Raw genomic sequence first — 20435 nt, forward strand, 5'->3', positions numbered from 1 at the left:
TTTTTATTAAGAGTTTCATGTTCCTATAAGAGTTTGAAACCACTTGCTATGTTATGCGGCAGATCGGAGTGTATCTAAGTTTAGTTAGTTAAGTAGAAAGTGTTTTTAAGATTGTCAATAGTTCAGAGATGAAACTAATAAATTGCATCTTCTCCTCTTTCTTTTTTTGTTCAAATAGTGTAAATATTAAATTTAAAATTTAATTATTAACATTTGAAATCATCCTTCTAAAATTCAAAACTCATAAAATTCAAATTCTAACTTTGCTTAGCACGCGACAACACATGTGCCTTTCGAAATTTACATTTACATATACATACTACTTTGCTCAATCACAAAACAGCATTGTAAAGATATATTAATAGACACAATACTGTTTCATAGCCACAAAACTAAGGTATTAAAGCAGATTATGATAGTGCAAGTTTAGCGAGCAAAGGTATTTTGTAATTCAGTACTCTAAAACACTTGCTATGTGAGATTGAGAAAAGACAAGACCACAATAAATGAATAAATAAATAAAAAGAGAAGAAAGAAGAGCACTATATTAGTCTTTCTCAATGTCCCATGAATAGTAGGTGTGATTCTCAACGTCCTTTAAGGTAAATTCCCCACAAGACTACACATTACACAACCCCATGTGTATAAAGCTCTTCTTGCTAATTCAATGTCCACAGCAACATCTACCCTCCTTTATTACTCCATAGCCCCATCATTTTTCTAGTCATTAACACAACCACATCAAGGATTATGTACTTCCTTTTTAAAAAAAGATGAAAAAAATTATTGTATTATGATTTACGAAAGTTAATTTGACTAATTTTCAAAGTTAAATTAGATTATATTAATTTGATATTTTGAATTAAAAATTTACATATTAAAAAACTATACAAAATGGACTATAAATTGTAATTTTTTTGCATATCAATATGATGAAAAAATACAGTGAAATGTTAGTCAAAATTCTTATTGTTTGATTCGTTAGTCATTCATTCTTTTACTTAGAATTTCCACATGGAAGACTAGATCTCGCTCACTTGTAATTTCATTCCTCTTTGAACCAATAGTATTATTGTTTTAGGTCCACCACCTTGGCTTTTTAGCCTAAAAATGAACTTGATACGACCTTAACCCTGTAGTATTTCAGGTGTTCTGATGATCCTCACAAATGCTGGAATCCGATCCCAGGCAGAGTAGCTCTCGTCCAAGTTCAATATGGTGAGCAACTATAAAAGTTGTCTTGTCAGCCTGTTGGTGAGAAGAACAATGTACTTCTCCAATAGAAATGAACGAGGTTGTTTGTTCAACGGACAATAGTTCTTGTTGGTGATTGATATATTCAAGGGAACAAACAACAAAAGATTCATTTAAAAAAAAGGTGATTTTTGTCTTTCAAGAACTCAAGCTTTAAGAACTCACATGACCAAGGACCTGATAGAGTGAAGAAAAGCAATCTTGAAGTGTTGATGTTTTAAATACTTGTATTGTGCTGAAATTGTAGGATTCGTTTCTCATCTAAAAAGAAACGTATCAAGTTCTTTCTTGGTTACTGATTGTAGGAACACGGTTAGAGTTTATTGTGTGTCTTATGAGTTGAAGTCTATATTAATTAGAGTTAATTAATATAGTGGGCAATGGATGCATTGCTTTGGCTCAGTTAAGTAATATAGTTTACTTCTTGTGAGATTAAGAATTTAATCTCATGTGGTGTATTTGAAGTCTGTATCATTGTTGCTTGTGATTAGTGAAAACATTTGAAAATCATGTGTGACAAATCGTGATTTTACTCCCTTGAGTAAGGATGTTTCCACGTATAACTTCTTGTCTTCACTATTGTTTAAATTAGTTCTTTACTACATTTTGTTTGTACTCTTAACCTGGTACCATAGCACACTGTAAAACTTGTCCATCCCAACAATTGGTATTAGAGTGGGACTTTCTACTTGACTAACCTTAAGAAAGGATTCTGCGAAGATGGCGGCTCCACCCTCTCGTCAAACCGAGGTCCTAATCAAAAGTTATGATCATTTTAGTTTTGTTAGACACTCTGTCTTAAACATGCGTGTCGTTGGCGTTGAATAATTTTGAATCAGTGAAACACCCATTAAGGAATTTTTAGAGGTTTTCTATTTTGAACATGTGTTTCACTGGCATTAAATAATTTTGGGTAGGCGTTTCACTAGTCAAACATCAGTGGGCGGACAGAAAATCATTTAAGTTGATTTTAGTTCAATTTTTTCTCACTTTTGGCTATTCTTTCAAGCCCTAATAGTGATTTCTCTCGTCTTCTCTTCTTCCTTTTCGTCAAGGTAAGTCCTTCTCCATAGATTTCAAGTTTTCCAACTCAAATTTCTTCATTCATGCATGAAACATTTATAGAAATCATCACCCTTGACCATAGAGTATTCAAGAAATGAATCCAAGAATTTCAAGAAAAGGTTTTTTGATTCTTCTTCTTCAAGTTAGAGTTTTTCATCAAGATTTGTGGAAAGTCTAAGGTGTGTAAAGCTATCATAGTGAGGAACTTAGCTTTTTCCTCACACCGTTCATCTATAGTTTCAGTTAGTAAGATCAAAGTCCATGATTTTTACCCAAAGTCCATGATTTTTGAATTCCTTTATTTCAAATGTGTTCATTATTGAATTAATTATATTATATTTGATGATGATCCTTGATAGATTGAGGGTTCATGTTATCCTACCACATGAACCCCCCCCCCCCCCCGCGCGCCATTCTCAGCTAAAGTTATTTGAAAACCTTGTTATACTATTTCTTACGCATTGTTTTCATTAGTAAAGTATATTTCAATATTTTAAAGAAGTCTTCCAAGAAAGTATATTTTCAAGTGCACTATTTTAGAAGAGTTTCAAGAAAATATATTTTGCTTCAAGTGCATTACTTTAGAAGAGTTTCAAAAAAGTATGCATTCCATTTAATATTTACCACTTATGTGTTAAGGAGAAATCTAGAAACACTCTGTTTTTGTTTCCTCCCCCGCGCCAAACCCGGTTGCTTTGCATTAAGATGCATATTTTCAGAAAGAAAGTACAGACAACTTCTTAAAGAAATCATGTTCAACTTTAAAGAAAGCATGCCTCAGTTTTGAGAAAGCATAGTTAGATTTTCACAAAAACATCGTCAAGTTTTAAAGTTCAGTTCAGTTCTAATGCAATATTATTGAGAATAGACTCAAAGTAACAGATTTTTCATTATTCCCCTAACGTAGGACAATGTTCCTAAAATGGATATTTTATTTTAGAGTTATTGAGCATTATTGCATGGTTTTAAGAATAGTTTTGAGCATTGAGTTGGGTAAGAGAATTAGGTAAGAGTTAAGATAATCCAAAATTCCAAAAATGCATAACCAACGTAGGATAGGATCATGCCTTTGATTCAAGCGACTCCTTAGAAAGCCCTTAGTATAAGAACTCATAGATTGGATTCAAAAGTTAAGTTTGTCCTTTACCCTAATAATGTATAGGATGACTCTGACAATGTGAGCCAGACATTGTATTATCATGATGTTCAAAGCGATGATTATAGGTTAGGGAAAATCTCCAAGAAAAGTAAATGGCATTATTTTTAGAATTTGCTATTTTTGAAAAGATATTCAGTTGTAAAACTTGATTGTTAGAGTACACATGCATGATTTACTTTTTAGTTGAGTATTTTATAGTCTACCTTTTGATTTACTCTTTCAATTCAATATATTAATTTTATTTCGTTGTTTCATTAAACAATTGAAGTTCATTTGTACTGGACGTAAATTTGGTGTGCATCTTATGAATGGTTTCACCTTCTTTCATGCTGAAATTCTCATACTGCATGGTCAGCATATCAACCTTTGATTCCTTTACTTGGGTAGTCCCTTCGTGGGCTGTCTTCAGACAATCCCAGATCTCCTCAGTTGTTTCGCATACTGAGATCATATTGTATTCATCAACTCCAATTCCACAGACCAACATCTTCTTGGCCTTGTAGTTTTTTTCGATATTCTTCCTATCACTTTCATCATACTCCCTCATAGATTTTGGAACCACCCGAGTCAAATCTCTTTCTTTAACATCCTTAGTAGTCATATAAGGACCGTCAAGAATAATGTCCCAAAGTTCACTATCTTCTGCCATGATATAATTGGCGACATTGGAAACAAAACTCAAAGACCTTTAATTTGATAGGTAATGGGATACATTACTCTTCATATTCTATGAGATATGTTTATTTGAAGTTTATTCAAGTAACATTTTTGCACCGAAACATAATCGATAAGGAAACTTTCAACTCAATTTTGTACTAGAAAAATATGAAGGAATTTGATTTATTTTTTTATAATCTTCGTAAATTATCGCGTAATTTATACATTTGTTTTGTAGAGACGTAAGTTTGATGAATTAGATCTATTATTTTTAAAATGATGATTTAATGACACGACATATCAACTAGAATAGAATGAGAATTTTGAGAAATTTAGCATTTTTTTGGAAAAAAAATTAGTAATAATATTATTATTTTCTATTTTTTTTCAAAATAAATATTGTAAGCATGAATTTCAAAGTACACAATTAATTCTTTTGTAATAGTTAATTGAGCTTTAATATTATTGATTCATCATACAATTTATTATTAATTGATGCAAGTTAACATTCTTGAGTGATCTGTATATCAATATTTTCTTTATATATGTGTTTATAAGTTTTCAAAATTGATGACATTATAATATGTTTTAAAAACCTATTCTTCATAGGATAAAACAGAATAAAAAAGTTTAATTATGGTAAAAGATTCTTAAGTATGAAAATTTCTTCTTAATAAACAAATATTTAAAATAATAATAAGATCATTATTTTAGTTAAAGAATTTGATGAATTAAATAAGTCTATTATTAAAAAAAAAGACTTTAATGACATGTCATGCCAACAAGGAGAGAGTGAAGCTTTCGAAATGTTAAGTATATGTGGAGGTAAATAGCTATAATCGAGTGATTTTTTGATATTTTACGACAATTTCCTAAACTTGGATGACCATTTAAGGAATTGATTCATTTTTTCCTATAAACTATCAACCACTCAAGTTGACATACACGCTCAATGTAAATATTGTTTTCCAAATTAAAATTCCTCTTTCTCCATTATGAAGTCAAAACAAGGCATTTCAACGTGATTTTTGATTAATAGGCCATCAACTTTTGACATTTGACCAAGTATTCCCTCAATTTATTTATATTAATTCATTTTACTAAAATAAATATTTATTTTATCTATCTAATTTGAAAAATAGAAAATATTTTTTTTATGTATTTTACATCTATTTATTCTTATTAATTAGATACTATTTATTTTTCAACACTTGTAACTTATAATAATTTAAGATAAAAATATTAAAATAAATATAAATAAATAAACATGAACGGAGGGATTAATAAATATTCAACTGAATGAACAATCAATTAAATAATTCCTTGGCGTGACATACGTTATGGGAAAAAAACAAGAAATTTAGTACAATAATACTAATCATTGTCAGAGATGGTATGTTGAGTATATTAATTAAACATTTGCGAAAGTTGGATTAAATTAATCAAGTTTAAGCCTAATTCCCCTTTTAAGAAATAATTATTCGCAGTAGGGCCAACTTTAATTAATTGGCCGACAGATTGCATATATTATAGAAAAAATAAATTCCACTAAAGGGACCCTTCTACCAACATACCAAGCCACATGTAAAACAAGTAAAATAAGTGGGATTACCAACCTAAATCATCTTATTTTAAATCTTTAATTAGAACGACAACTTTGTTTATTTATTACTGATCAAGTCCATTTTATTTATCTTATTTTTCTACATGCCCCTTAAGTAAACACTAATTTAAATGGTAATTCTACTAAATTATTTCTATTTTGTTTTAAATTTCAATTTACTAATACTATTTTTTGTTTCACTATACTAATGTCTTGATTTCTAATATAATAATTATTTTTAATAAGCATGATAATTAAAATAGATTGGAAAAAGTAACTTTTAGAGTTGTGACACCTCCTCTCAGATCTAAATTATTTTCTTACATTAAAAACAAACGGGCTCTAAATTATTTGTTTTGTCAAAGCATATACGACCTTTATTTCAATTTTGTTTGTTTTATTTTTACTTAATATAAATTTTTAAAAAAGAAGATATTAATATAAATTAAAGTATATTAAATATAATATCATATTTATTTTTATAATCTTAACCATGTCACATGAAAAATTACAAAAAAAAATAAAAAAATAGTCATTAGACAAATTAAAATAAATAAAACAAATATTTTTTTTCCCAACACAATGTAAAAAACAATCTCAACCTTTTTTATAGAATAAGAATACAATTGCACACACATAATTTTTTCCGGATCTTTACCACCCCTTCATTTAGTTTTTACTTGTCATTTATTTCTAAAATAAATTTTTATTTTTACTTATCATTTTTAGACATATTAAGAAAAAACAAGTATTTTTTTTCTATGTTTTACCCTTATCATTCTCTAATTCATCTTCCAAGACCTAAAACTAAACATCAATAATAGACATAGTATAGTAAAACACATATAACAATAATTATTTTCTTAATGATTATGTCAAGTCAAACATGACAAGTAAAAATAAACGGATGAAATATAAAATTACACCAAATTTATTATTACTATTGTTAGTATAAAAAAATGTCGGCTTATAAAGAGAAAAAAAATAATATTAGAAACCTTAGAATTAGTAGTAGTAATTATTTTTAGGTATTCACCGACAGATGAAAAATAAGAAACAGCTACTACATCTCATTTTCCTCTTTCCTCTGGAATCTATGTATAATAACAGTTAGTTAATTACCCACAAAATTCGTGTTTTTTTTCCATCTTTACCTATAACTTGTTCTTTCATCAATCTCCTTCCACCTATTTCTGTGCTGTTAAACTTTGCTGGAACCTTCTTTTAGCTTAAATTTCCTGATTTCTCTCTGGTTCTTCAGTTATGGTCTTGATTTTCTCCATTTCATGACGTGCTAAATCCTCCGCATTTCACTCTTTTTTGTTCTATCATAGTTTATGACTAACCCCTTTTTCTTTTCTTGGAAAATCAAGATAAATAGATACATCTACTTTTGAGCTTTTTTAAAGACTTGGGTTTTAAGGTTGTGTTGAAATTAGCAATATTTTTCTGGGTTTTTAAGGTTGTTATAAAGATTGTATCTTTAGAGATTTTTGGTGGTTTATTTATGTTGGTTATAATCTGATGAGGCGCCGTTCTCCGACGTCCCAATCGTTTGATGATTCAATGGAGAAAGGGCAAGGAAAAAATCATCATCCTAGGGTTTGCTTGTTAGCTTCATTGTCAGGTTTGTTTTGGTTTTTAGTATTGTATTTTCATTTTGTGATTCTTGGGGGTAATCATGTTCATGATTCACCTAATTTGGATCCACTTTCCCTCAATAAACAATCAATTATCATCACCCCTCAATCAAATCCAAATCCCCTGAATCGTGCTACTATACGTAATGCTAAAGTTGAAAGGGATAATAATGAGTTAGTAGTGAAGTCCAAACCACTCGAAAAGAATGTGCAACCACCACCGGCGGTGGTTAGGCCGGTGATTAGCGATAATAGCTCTCGGAGAGATCCTGAGAGTTACTCGTTTATGAGAGCATTGAGAACGGTAGAGAATAAAAGTGATCCATGTGGTGGAAGGTATATTTATGTGCATGATCTTCCTCCAAGGTTCAATGAAGATATGCTTAAGGAATGTAGAACTCTTAGTCCTTGGACTAATTTTTGTAAGTTTACTGCTAATGCTGGGCTTGGGCCACAAATGGAGAATGCTGAGGGAGTGTTCTCGAATACTGGATGGTATGCAACTAATCAGTTTGCGGTGGATGTCATTTTTGGCAATCGGATGAAACAGTACGAGTGCCTCACGAATGATTCCTCTCTTGCTGCTGCCATTTTTGTGCCGTTTTATGCAGGGTTTGATATTGCAAGGTATCTTTGGGGTTATAATGTAACTACGAGGGATGCTGCTTCTCTTGATTTGGTTGATTGGCTACAAAAGAGGCCAGAGTGGAATATCATGGGGGGAAAGGATCATTTTCTCGTGGCTGGTAGGATAACGTGGGACTTCAGAAGATTGTCCGATTCAGATTCGGATTGGGGCAACAAGTTTCTTTTCTTACCTGCTGGGAGAAATATGTCCATGCTTGTGGTTGAATCAAGTCCATGGAATGCAAATGATTTTGGCATCCCATATCCAACATATTTCCATCCAGCAAAGGATGCTGAAGTGTTCACTTGGCAGGACCGGATGAGGAAGCTGGAGAGGAAGTGGCTATTTTGTTTTGCTGGTGGACCACGGCCTGGGGACCCTAAATCAATCAGGGGGCAGATCATTGACCAGTGCAAGGAGTCTAAATCGTGCAAGTTATTGAAGTGTGGTCAATCGAGGGAGAGCAAATGTCACTCTCCCAGCAGTATCATGAAGATGTTCCAGAGCTCCCTTTTCTGCCTGCAACCTCAAGGTGATTCATATACGAGAAGGTCAGCTTTTGATGCTATGTTGGCTGGTTGTATACCTGTCTTTTTCCATCCTGCTTCTGCCTACACACAGTATACATGGCATCTTCCGAAAAACTACTCAGCCTACTCTGTTTTCATTTCTGAGAATGATGTTCGTAAGAAGAATATAAGCATAGAGGAAATGTTAAATCAAATTCCTCCTGAGAAGGTGAAGGAACTGCGGGAGGCTGTTATAAGTATGATTCCGAGGCTGATTTATGCCGATCCTCGCTCTAAATTGGAGACTCTCAAAGATGCATTTGATGTAGCAGTTGATGCAGTTATAAATAGAGTTACAAGGCTAAGAAAAGACATCATTGAAGATCGTAAATATGATAACTATATTGAGGAGCTCAGCTGGAAATATTCATTGCTGGATGAAGGGCAAACTGAGCTTGCAGCTCACGAATGGGATCCTTTTTTCGAAAAACCAAAAGATCGAAGTGCAGAATCTGATAATTCATCAGCAGAAGCAGCTAAAAACTCTTGGAAAAACGAACAGGGACAACAATAATGATGTGGATTTTTCCTCGACATACACCACCATCGTCACAGAGCTTAGAATGAGACAACTACTAGTTAGACGTGAAAGTTAGCATCCGAGTATAAAAACCTGTTTTGGTGAAATTATAAGAACTTTGTGCAGATGAAGGACATATAGTAATACATAATCCTGCTTCTAATATAAATGCGGTTGTTGTTTTTTCCGATTCTATGTTATTTATTAGTCATTATTAACAATAAAATCCATGCCAATACTTTTGATCGCCAAATGATGTCTACTCAGGGTAGGAACTTCAGTCATTTGATTTTGGTGTTATTTCAGTCATGCCTTCTATTGTTAATTGTTGGGACAGAGTGCCAGGTTAAATAAAGCTTCATTTTGGCTTCCATCCAATCTCGTTGGAGATAAGATATATCGCAAGCAGTGGGAATTACAAACACATTGAGAAGAATTTGCGCGTATAATTTCTTGTAGTTGTTTCTCAGATTTGTTGGATACCTTTTCTGCTGAAGTTCTGTTATTTTTTTTTAATAGTTTGCTCTGAAGCAATGGGTATATGATGATGATGCCCATGTAAAAGTTTGTGTATACTAATAAGTATTATTTCTTCTCCTTATACTCTGTTACTTAACTGCATTTCCATATTAAGCAATTCTACTGTTTGAGTTTATTCTTTTGTCAAGGTGTGTGCATTTTCTGCCTGATCAGTTGTTGGTGTTGAGGACAAGCTAACACGATTGCTTCTAAAGTTGTTCTGTCTTTCAAGAACAGACCTGTTTCTGCAGGCAAATATGTGAATACTGTTCCGGTAACGTGCATAACTTTGATGTTACTCAGTACCTTTGTTAGCATGTATAGGTGGAGTAATGTATGTGTGCGTTTAATTAAAAGTAGCATAAGTTCGAGATTTGTTCTCATAGTATCTTATTAGCACCCAAAGAGTAGTGACTGCGGATTTCCCAGAGTCAGCAAGTTAGTTGTAGTAGTAGAGTCCTGGAAGGGACATTGGGCGTGTGGGTCCAAAACTTAGTTAACTCCTCGATGCACAAAAGGTGAGAAAAAAGTTGCAAATACTATTCAGTTTGTGCCTACCAAAATGACTACGTAAGAAAGTAGACTTTGCTTATTGTTAGTTGTAGTTTATAGGAAACTTAATGGGAATACCCACGCAACAATTAAAAATTAGTATTAGTTTTATAAAATATTACACTTTATTTCTATTTAGTGGAAAAAAAATATCCAGCAGGTATGAACAGAGTGTACAATGGGGATATACAATTTACATATTTTAGTAGTGTACAACAATGGGTCGTGTAAAAATTTCGTAAATAAATACGAGCAAATCCTGGTTACAATTTTGGTTCGATTTGGAAGAATGCAAATCGAAACCGAACTAAAATGAATGCTGTTTGGTTTTTGTTAGTATGCGGTCGGTTTATATCAGTTATTTGGTACTTTCTCAATTTTTTTTGAAGCAAAAAAATATATATTTAGCAGTGGTCTTTAATTTCATTTAGAAATTTGGTTTGATATTTGTAAAAGTGATGTCTAACACACATGATTCAAGAAAAGTTAACGCAAAATACATACAAACATACATCTCTTGAGATTGATGGAAAAGGTCTTAATTGTAAATGGCAGGAGGAGGAATATGGGCTTGGTTTGAGAATCACTCAAGTATAATGTTTATATTATACTTGATTTGGAATTTCATATCATGATTTTACATTATTCAAATACATAAATTGACTAATTAGTTTATATTTTGAAACAAAACAGCACGGTTTTATATCTACCAACCATTTATTTTCACATGTAAACAAAATTTATAGTTGATATTTTCACTCTTACCAACCTTTAAACCATTTATCACAGATATAACTATTACTCTCACCAACCAAATGTATTATTATTACTTCAAATCAATGCCTAACTTATCTATTTTTACCAAACAAATTTATATTAGTGCTTCTAACCTGATTCATATCGAATGACCATTAGTGTTGGTTCGTCTTCTCACTCATCTAATCGAGAAATGCATGTTCAACGTAAGATGATTGTTTGTACTATGTGGGATGATTATACTTAAGTGTAGTACACTTAACTTATATTGAATTTCACCCTTTTATTGAATTAAAGTTCTTTGTGATAGTGTATTATACTTTGGTAAAATTGTATTTAAAAAATTGGACAATTTTAATAACGTATGAGATTTTATGCTGATGAACAAAAAATGCAACTTAAAAAACTAAATTACATGTTCAAACAAAACTTCAATTTTAGGATTTCATCTTAGGTAGAGAAACGGGCGAGAATATAGAGCCGTCATTCCATTGCAAGGAGCTAAGCGTGGCGTGACTCAATTGAATGCTGCTGCAGAAACTCAGAGCAAGATGGTGAAGTTTGGCGCCTGAGCATAAATGGTCTCTTTCTTGTGTAACAAATCATGAATCAATTTAATGAACAAAAAAGTGAAAACTTCAAAGAATGTTTCTTCAAATATTAACACAATATCTCGTGAAAATCTTAGCAAAACCATCAGCTCCTCACTTTTAATGATACTCGTGAGGAAGAGCTCATAAATTTCACAAGTTTCTTCTTCAACACCCATATTTCAATTCTCTTCAAATACCCCATTCATTCTTCCAACAAATATGCATTCTTCGAAAAACAAATACACTTTTGATGGGATCGAGTACTCATTTATTCTCCTTTCTATGTCTTTTACTATGTTTTGTTTGCATACAAGCTCAAGATTTGCAAACTTACATAGTTCAGTTGCATCCACTTGGAGCAACAAGACCCCCTTTTAGCTCTAAACTACAATGGCACCTTTCTTTCCTTGCAAAAGCAGTTTCCTCTGGAGAACAAGACTCGTCTTCTCGTCTTTTGTACTCGTACCATTCTGCAATGGAAGGTTTTGCAGCTCGACTCACTGAAGATGAGGTTGAGTTGTTAAGGGAATCTAGTGATGTGTTATCGATACGTGCTGAGAGGAGGCTTGAAATTCAGACTACTTATTCTTACAAGTTCTTGGGATTAAGTACGACGAGAGAAGGAGCTTGGTTGAAGTCTGGATTTGGTCGAGGGGCGATCATTGGAGTGTTGGATACTGGAGTTTGGCCAGAAAGTCCAAGTTTTGATGATCATGGGATGCCACCTGCTCCACAGAAGTGGAGGGGTATCTGCCAAGGAGGACAGAATTTTAATTCTTCTAGTTGTAATCGCAAGCTTATTGGTGCAAGGTTTTTCAGCAAAGGACATCGTGTGGCTTCAATGACATCATCACCAGATGCAGTGGAGGAATATGTGTCGCCACGGGATTCCCATGGCCATGGTACACATACAGCATCCACTGCTGGAGGAGCTGCAGTTCCAATGGCTGGTGTGCTCGGAAATGGAGCAGGGGAGGCTCGAGGGATGGCCCCGGGTGCCCACATTGCGATATATAAAGTCTGCTGGTTCAGTGGTTGTTACAGCTCTGATATACTTGCAGCAATGGATGTAGCCATCAGAGATGGAGTAGACATATTGTCACTCTCACTTGGTGGCTTCCCTATTCCACTTTATGATGATACTATTGCCATTGGAAGTTTCCGAGCCATGGAGCATGGAATTTCAGTTATATGTGCAGCAGGGAATAATGGACCAATCCAAAGTTCAGTAGCCAACGGTGCTCCTTGGATTGCCACTATTGGTGCTAGCACACTTGACAGGAGATTTCCAGCGTCAGTTCAGTTAGGCAACGGAAAGTTCCTGTACGGAGAATCCTTGTACCCTGGGAAGAAAGTTCCTAGCTCTCGGAAGAATCTTGAGGTTGTTTATGTAAAGGATAAGGACAAGGGAAGTGAATTTTGCTTGAGAGGATCGCTATCAAGAGCACGAGTCCAGGGGAAAATGGTTGTGTGTGATAGGGGAGTCAATGGAAGGGCAGAAAAAGGCCAGGTTGTGAAGGAGGCAGGTGGTGCTGCCATGATCTTAGTAAATACAGCAATAAATATGGAGGAAGATTCCGTTGATGTCCATGTCCTCCCAGCAACGTTGATTGGCTTCGATGAATCAATTCAATTACAAAACTACCTGAACTCAACAAAAAGACCAACAGCTCGATTCATATTTGGAGGAACAGTCATAGGAAAGTCTAGAGCACCTGCAGTAGCTCAGTTTTCGTCAAGGGGGCCAAGCTATACTGATCCTTCAATTCTCAAACCTGATTTGATTGCTCCAGGGGTAAACATAATTGCCGCTTGGCCACAAAACTTAGGCCCCAGTGGTCTTCCCGAGGATTCACGAAGAGTAAATTTCACTGTTATGTCAGGGACTTCAATGGCATGTCCTCATGTAAGTGGAATTGCCGCATTGCTCCATTCAGCTCATCCTAAATGGACTCCAGCAGCAATAAGATCCGCATTAGTGACCACTGCAGATACGGCTGATCATATGGGAAAACCAATCATGGATGGAGATGCACCAGCTAAACTTTTTGCAGCTGGAGCTGGACACGTGAACCCTGGAAGAGCCATCGATCCTGGATTGATATATGACATCCAGGTTGATGAATATATCACTCATCTTTGCACTATCGGATACAGAAATTCTGAAGTCTTCAGCATTACTCATAGGAATGTCAGCTGCCATGACATTTTACAGAACAACAGGGGTTTCAGCCTAAATTACCCCTCAATTTCAATAACTTTCAGAGCAGGAATGACTAGAAAGATGATCAAGAGGAGAGTAACAAATGTGGGGAACCCTAACTCTATTTACTCAGTTGACATTGAGGCACCTGAGGGAGTCAAAGTGAGAGTGAAGCCACGTCGTCTGATATTTAAACATGCAAACCAAAGCTTAAGCTATAGAGTTTGGTTTATATCACGAAAGAAAATCGAGTCTAAAAGGATGAGCTTTGCAGAGGGGAAATTGACATGGTTCAATGTAGGAAACAAAGCCACGAAAGTTAAAAGTCCTATTTCCGTCACATGGGCATCAATGAAGTGATCACTATCACCACTATCACAAGCACCATATATTTCATTGTCTTAGTTCAAAATTTCCAATTAGGAATTTCACATCACATTATAAATTGATGTTAGAGCAGATACACTTTATCTTTCCACAAAGAAGAAATGATCGATAATCATTGAAATGATTTGTGTTTTACTAAGTAGATGTGTCTCCACAATGTTAAGAAGTATTAATATGTATAAATAGATTAGACAAAGCACAAGATTGCGCCTGAACTTGGAAGTGAACCATCACAAATGAACAAAAGTAACATCTAACTGTAAATGGAGTGAGGAATTTTCTCAAGTTTACACCTTTTGAACTAAATTACTCATAAACCAGTATGACAGACAAAAAATTCAAGATGTTGGCGAGGCAAAAGAAAACATACAATATAATCTCAACTTTTAACAAACTGCAAGCCATTTGAATTAGCATACCGCTCCATAAATCTCATGAACCTGTCCCAGTCTCGTGGAGTCCGCATAATATACTTAGCTTCAATTCCTGCAGGCTTTCCATTAACAAACTTAGCATTGACATCAACTGACGTTAGAACCCCTTCTTCGTCAATCATGTAGAATCCAGTGATATCCCCTACTTCACCAGATGAATCAAATACGGAGGGTTGATCAAACCTGAATATAGCCATACCATTTGTCCCATCCCTTGACTTTGTTAATTTCACATCTGGTATTGTTTGCTCATCAGTTCCTTGTATGAACTGAATTTTTGGTTGAACCATCATTATACATAGTCTGGACATTTTCTGGTTTTTGATATTGGTAGTGAAACGCGAACGGGATAGGCACAATCGTTGGCCATTGAATGAAGAACCTGCACTTTGATGAACTATCCTTGATGCTATTCCTACAGTACATGACACAAACAACAATTATCATTTTGATTAACTGTGTTCCCTAATATACTACTCCCTCCTTCCCAATTTTTCAATCAGTTTTTAAAAAATGACACATTTCTATATTGAAAAAATTACCTATGTACACAATTTATTTTATCATATTCTCGAAAATTCCCTACCATTTGAAAAATTACAAAAATTTGTACTCTCTCCTATTCTCGGATACATCACTCTTACGCAATGCATCAGGACGCAATGCAATGTATATTAAGAATATTGAGCAATGTATCGATACAGGTGTGTCTTGTATCAACAAAGATAATGTATTGGGTCGCGATGTATCGTTGAGTGATGTATCCAAAATGGGGACGCAATATATTGGGACATTGAGTGATGTATCCAAATCCGGGACGCGATGTATTGGGACATTGGTGATGTATCCGAAATCCTTAAATTTTAAGGATTTTTTGTAATTTGGAAAAAAAAAATAGAGATATGATATAATCAACTCTTAACACTATGAAATTTATGTAAAATTACCTTTTATATTTAGTAACAATTTAACTTAAAAATATTAATTTTACCCTTAATCTTAATAAAATGATTTATAGTAACACAAACATGACTTATTTCATATCACAAGTTTCAAAAGTATTTGTTTATTTCTTAAATTCTGTATCAAATCAAAGGAAATAGTTTTTTTTTTTTAAAAGGTGTACTATATTGGAAGATCAGTAAGAAAGACAATGGGAATTGATTGAACCCACACCTACTGTGTCGAAGACTCTCACTGATACCACTAGGTACTACATTTCGAGTTCCGATACACATCTGACAAAATTACTCATAAATCAAGTTTAAAAAAGAGAGTAAAGTTAGATAAACAGATTTTGTTACATACCGAGAAGAGAGCGAGGGTGATGCGAAGTGTGAGAAAGTGCAGGAGAAAATGCAAGAGATTGAAGAGTCGCCATTAGAGAGAGAATGTAGTATGGAGGAGAGAGAATAGACTAAAAACAGATGATGAATGTGTTCTGTCTGGTTGTAACAACGACAGCCATTCACTTGTTTAGATTAGCTTACCCATACGGTTTATTTTTAGCCAACCACCATCACAATACACTCCCGCCAACTTTTTCTACATTGGAATTGGGCTGAAAATTTTCTCAAAAATATGGGCTGGATTTTTATATTAGCCCAATAAGAATATCTTTATTAAATGGGAAAATTTTCAAAATGTCAATATTTTAGTTTGTTATGTGTCTGATTTAAGTATTTTTTTAAAATTTGTTTGATTTGAAAGAATACAATTATTTAATAACAGAAAGGAGAAAATATGGGGAGATAATATTTAAAAAAGGAATATATCACTTAAAATTCTCATCAGTTACAATTTCAAAAGAATCTCCTTTCTAATTCGATTGGATCAACGGTTTTAATCTCTATTTTTCTCCCTTATCAAGATCTTAATCATGGATGGTGAAATTAAGAACATCAAGAAGTGGAACATACTACCAAATATATTTTTCTTTTATTTGTATTAGAAAAATATTACTAATTGTATCCCAATATAATCTAATCATTACATATGAATATGATTTATGAAAGGATACACGATTCTGGAAAAAAAATGACATACATGGTGGAAATAATATCTGTTGAGGAAGGATACAATATTCTAGAAAAAGTACAAATTGACTGTAAAAGAAATAGGGATACAAGATTTTGAAAAAAAAAATAGCACATATAGTGGAAATAATACAATCTGTTGAGGAAGGATACAATATTCTAAAAAATATATACATTGACGGTGAAAAAAAGGATACATCTATGCTTAAGAAACACAAATTCATTTGACATACCTATTGGAATGACTACAAACTAAAAAAGAAATACAATGTTCTTAATAAAAATACAATTCTTCTTCTTCTTCTTCTCCTCCTCCTTCTCTTCTTCTTCTTCTTCTTCTTCTTCTTTTTCTTCTTCTTCTCCTTCTTCTTCTCCTCCTCGTCCTCTTCTTATTCTTCTTCTTCTTCTTCTTCCTCTTCCTCTTCCTCCTCTTCTTCCTCTTCCTCTGCCTCTTCCTCCTCCTCCTCCTCTTCCTCTTTCTCTTCCTCTTCTTCTGTTATGTTCCTTTTTTACGACTTTTTGTTCACCAAAGCCAAATCTGAATCGGTGAATCCGTATTCACTTGTGCATTAGTGACCCTTCTCCTCTTCCTCTTCCTCTTCCTCTTCCTCTTCCTCTTCTTCTTCTTCTTCCTCCTCCTCCGCCTCCTCTTCCTCTTCCTCTTCTTCCTCTTCCTCTTCCCCTTCTTCTGTTATGTTCCTTTTTTACGACTTTTTGTTCACCAAAGCCAAATCTGAATCGGTGAATCCGTATTCACTTGTGCATTAGTGACCCTATAAGAAAAATTCAAAATTTTCTTCTTCTTCTTCTTCTTCTTCTTCTGTTATGTTCCTTTTTTACGACTTTTTGTTCATCAAAGCCAAATCTGAATCGGTGAATCCGTATTCACTCTTCTTCTTCTGTTTCTTCTTCTTCTTCTTCTTCTTCTTCTTCTGTTATGTTCCTTTTTTACGACTTTTTGTTCATCAAAACCAAATCTGAATCGGTGAATCCGTATTCACTTGTGCATTAGTGACCCTATAAACAAAATTCAAAATTATTAAATATGAATGTGTAAAAAATCAAACAATATATGATGTATGAATGCCAATGTAGATTACTACAATCTACTGAATCTCAAATATGAAAACAAAGTCACAAAAAATCAAATAATAGTGTTTAAAAGATGAAAAATTTGAAATACATAAAAGAGGAAAATCTCACAAAATACTTGGTGAATATGAAAACAAACTCAAAAAAAATCGAACAATACTGTTTAAAAGATGAAAAAACTGAAATACAAAATACTTGGTGAATATGAAAACAAAATCACAAGAAATCTCACAAAATACTTGTTGACTTCGAATTTACCTCAATGGGTGAAAATCTTTTGAATTAATTGCGAGATTTTGTGAAAAAGTGTAGCAAATTCGAATAGTTGATTTTCTTGAATAAGGAAACGAGATAACAATGGTGAAAAAGGGAAGAGAGAGAAATGAGTGATTTGGGGTAAAACCTAGAAAGAGGGGTAAGTGTAATGAGAGTATTTTTTTTATACCGTATAATGAAGTAAAAAATGCTTGATTTGAGAAATAAAAGGGAAGAATATTAGTTATATTATGATACAATTTATTTTCTAAAATATTGACATATTGACATTTTTAATAATTATTTTAAAGTGTAGATATTTTTAATAATTATGTTAGGGATTGGGACTAGTTTGCTAATTTTCTCTTATTAAATTGTTCACAAGTCTTACTAGATTGATAGATTTTGCATATGTTATTCTATTCACCCTGGGTCGATAAAATGTACCCCGATATTAAGGATATCTATTGATGGCGTGGGATGTAAAAAAATACATTATTGAGTTTGTGGCCCAATGTCCCTATTGCCAGTATGTGAAAGTTGTGCATCAAAAACTAGATACTATCACTTGTTCATTCCTCATGATGAAAATATTGAAGGTAAGATTACTTCTCTCATTTTAGATTCAATACATATACTTGTGTCTCAAAATATTCATGCTTGTGTCTTCCTTCTTAAGGTTATGCTTATGACCTCAATAGAAGTTCAGTTCAGAGAAGTTAGTTGAGTTAGCTACCCTAACTTGTCCATCATTCGAGGATGGATGATTTCAACTGAACCTAGGGGAAAGCAAGGAGGAATTCCACTTTGGAAAGGAAAAGGGCAGTTCCAAACGAAGGACCCTAGGGCAAGCTTCCCGGTGTCCAAATGTCAATACTTAGCACTTTGCACAAACCTAACCTAAAATTTCAGTACTGGGTTTCTACGACCAGCATCTACGAGCCATTAATGAGGTCCATGAGATCAGAGAGGTAACATTTAGTCTGAGTTCCACAAGCCGTAGAAGGTCCTCGTGAACTCGATCCTGAAAGTCGTCAGTCAGCCTCAGTTCAGGATTCGCTCTATGAGATGTGGAAAAGAATTCGTGGATGAGAATTTGAAAGTGGGTAGAATCACCTGAATTCCAAGGAGGGAGTCCATGGGGCATGGATCACTCCACGAGTCATGGATGGTCCTCGTGGACTCGACCCATCATGACTTTTTTCAAGGTTATTTATGTCTTTTAATTTTCCTATTTTTCTAAGTCTAAATCTCAATATTTTAGCATCTATTTGGAGAGTATATCATGGTATTCTCTTATTCTTCTCCCAAAACTTTGAGAAAGACTCAAGAAGAGCAAAACTTAGGATTTCAAGCTTCTCCATATCAAGTTCCTGTCTAGAACTCTTGTTCTTTCAAGTATGTACAACTATCACAATGAGGAACTAATTTTTTTCTCACGTTATATATCTATAATTTTAGTTGGTAAGATCAAAGTTAGGATTTTACCCCTGAAGTCCTTGATTTTGGATTCTTCTATTTCCAATGTACTCATTGGTGATCCTATTATTGAAATCATTATAATTTATATTATTGATGATCCTTCATTGATTTAGGGCCATGTTATTCTATTACATGACCCTTCTTAGTTAAAATAATTTGAAAACCTTGTTATATTGATTCCTACGCATTATTGTCTTCATAGTAAAATTATTACAAGTTTTAAGAAAGTATTTTAAAAAGAGTTTCAAGAAGTTGTATTTTGTATCAAGATGCATATTTTATTAAAAAAAAGTGTAAGCAGTTTTTTAAAAGAAAGTATGTTCAGTTTTAAGGAAAGCATGTCTCGGATTTAAGAAAGCATAGTTAGATTTTTCAGCATAGTCAAGTTTTAAAGTTTAGTTCATTATAAAGAAATATTATTGAGCATAAACTCAAAGTATAAGACTTTTAGCTAGCGTTTGGTCACAGATTTTCAAATATTTTTGGCAAATATTATTTGGGTGAAATTTCACCATGTGTTTGGCCATAGTATTTGAGAAATATATTTCACCTTTTTAAGAAATATGATTTATATCATAAGTTTTAAAAACTATCAAAACTAACCATAAGTTTTTTATTACATAGCACGTGACTTTGTTACCCTAAGCCGACTGTTCATCATTTTCATCAATAACAATATCATCACTTTCATATTCACTGAATATTCCAACACTACTTTGATGTTCATGTAAAAAATTATATAAAACAATGCAAACAACTACTATAGAGGGTGTTCTTGTAAAAGATAAAAGTTTGGTGTAGAATTTGAATTATTAGAAGTTCCAATTAATGAGATTTGGCCCAAATACTAGTTTTTTTCTAGTATTTGGGAATTTGGGTTATTTGCCAAATAATGGCAAATTGTATGGACAAACACTATTTGCCAAATTTTCCCTCAAATTTTACTTGGGAAATCTATGGTCAAACGGGCCCTTAGTTTTTCCCTTAAAGTGGGACATCTTTATATATAGTTATTGAGCACAATGCTTGTT

General features: G+C 33.5%; 3 protein-coding genes across 4 annotated transcripts; 2 read left to right on the forward strand and 1 right to left on the reverse strand.

Annotated features, from left to right (window-relative positions):
* The first annotated feature begins 6806 nt into the window (after positions 1-6806).
* Positions 6807-9400, forward strand: LOC125808969 (xyloglucan galactosyltransferase KATAMARI1 homolog). Its single transcript, XM_049488647.1, has one exon. It carries the CDS (start codon positions 7263-7265, stop codon positions 9087-9089), a length of 1827 nt encoding a protein of 608 aa, XP_049344604.1. The 5' UTR covers positions 6807-7262; the 3' UTR covers positions 9090-9400.
* A 2319-nt stretch (positions 9401-11719) lies between these two features.
* LOC125808968 (subtilisin-like protease SBT1.2) lies at positions 11720-14243 on the forward strand. The gene is given in 2 exon segments (XM_049488646.1): positions 11720-11746; positions 11748-14243. Coding segments are annotated over 2 exon segments (2343 nt in total). The 5' UTR covers positions 11720-11734; the 3' UTR covers positions 14079-14243.
* Positions 14244-14342: 99 nt separating this feature from the next.
* On the reverse strand, positions 14343-16040 carry LOC125808973 (photosystem II reaction center Psb28 protein). 2 transcript variants are annotated; one of them, XM_049488650.1, is made up of 2 exons: positions 15848-16040; positions 14343-14954 (listed from the first exon to the last, which is right to left on the reverse strand). In XM_049488650.1, exons 1-2 carry the CDS (start codon positions 15918-15920, stop codon positions 14485-14487), a joined length of 543 nt encoding a protein of 180 aa, XP_049344607.1. In that variant the 5' UTR covers positions 15921-16040; the 3' UTR covers positions 14343-14484. The 2 variants fall into 2 exon arrangements, with proteins under 2 accessions (XP_049344607.1, XP_049344608.1); XM_049488651.1 differs by having other exon boundaries at positions 14343-14948; positions 15848-16023.
* Positions 16041-20435: the final 4395 nt, after the last annotated feature.

This window comes from Solanum verrucosum, unplaced genomic scaffold, assembly GCF_900185275.1.
Source record: "Solanum verrucosum unplaced genomic scaffold, falcon-dt-bn FXZP01000435.1, whole genome shotgun sequence".
NCBI classification, from domain to species: Eukaryota; Viridiplantae; Streptophyta; class Magnoliopsida; order Solanales; family Solanaceae; genus Solanum; species Solanum verrucosum.

Bases quoted from the DNA above. Each gene is read 5' to 3' on its own strand.
- LOC125808973 (XM_049488650.1), bottom strand. From the start codon at position 15,920: ATGGCGACTCTTCAATCTCTTGCATTTTCTCCTGCACTTTCTCACACT. The intron at 14,955-15,847 runs GTATGTAACAAA...CATGTACTGTAG, and splicing joins TCACCCTCGCTCTCTTCTCG to GAATAGCATCAAGGATAGTT.
- LOC125808969 (XM_049488647.1), top strand. From the start codon at position 7,263: ATGAGGCGCCGTTCTCCGACGTCCCAATCGTTTGATGATTCAATGGAG.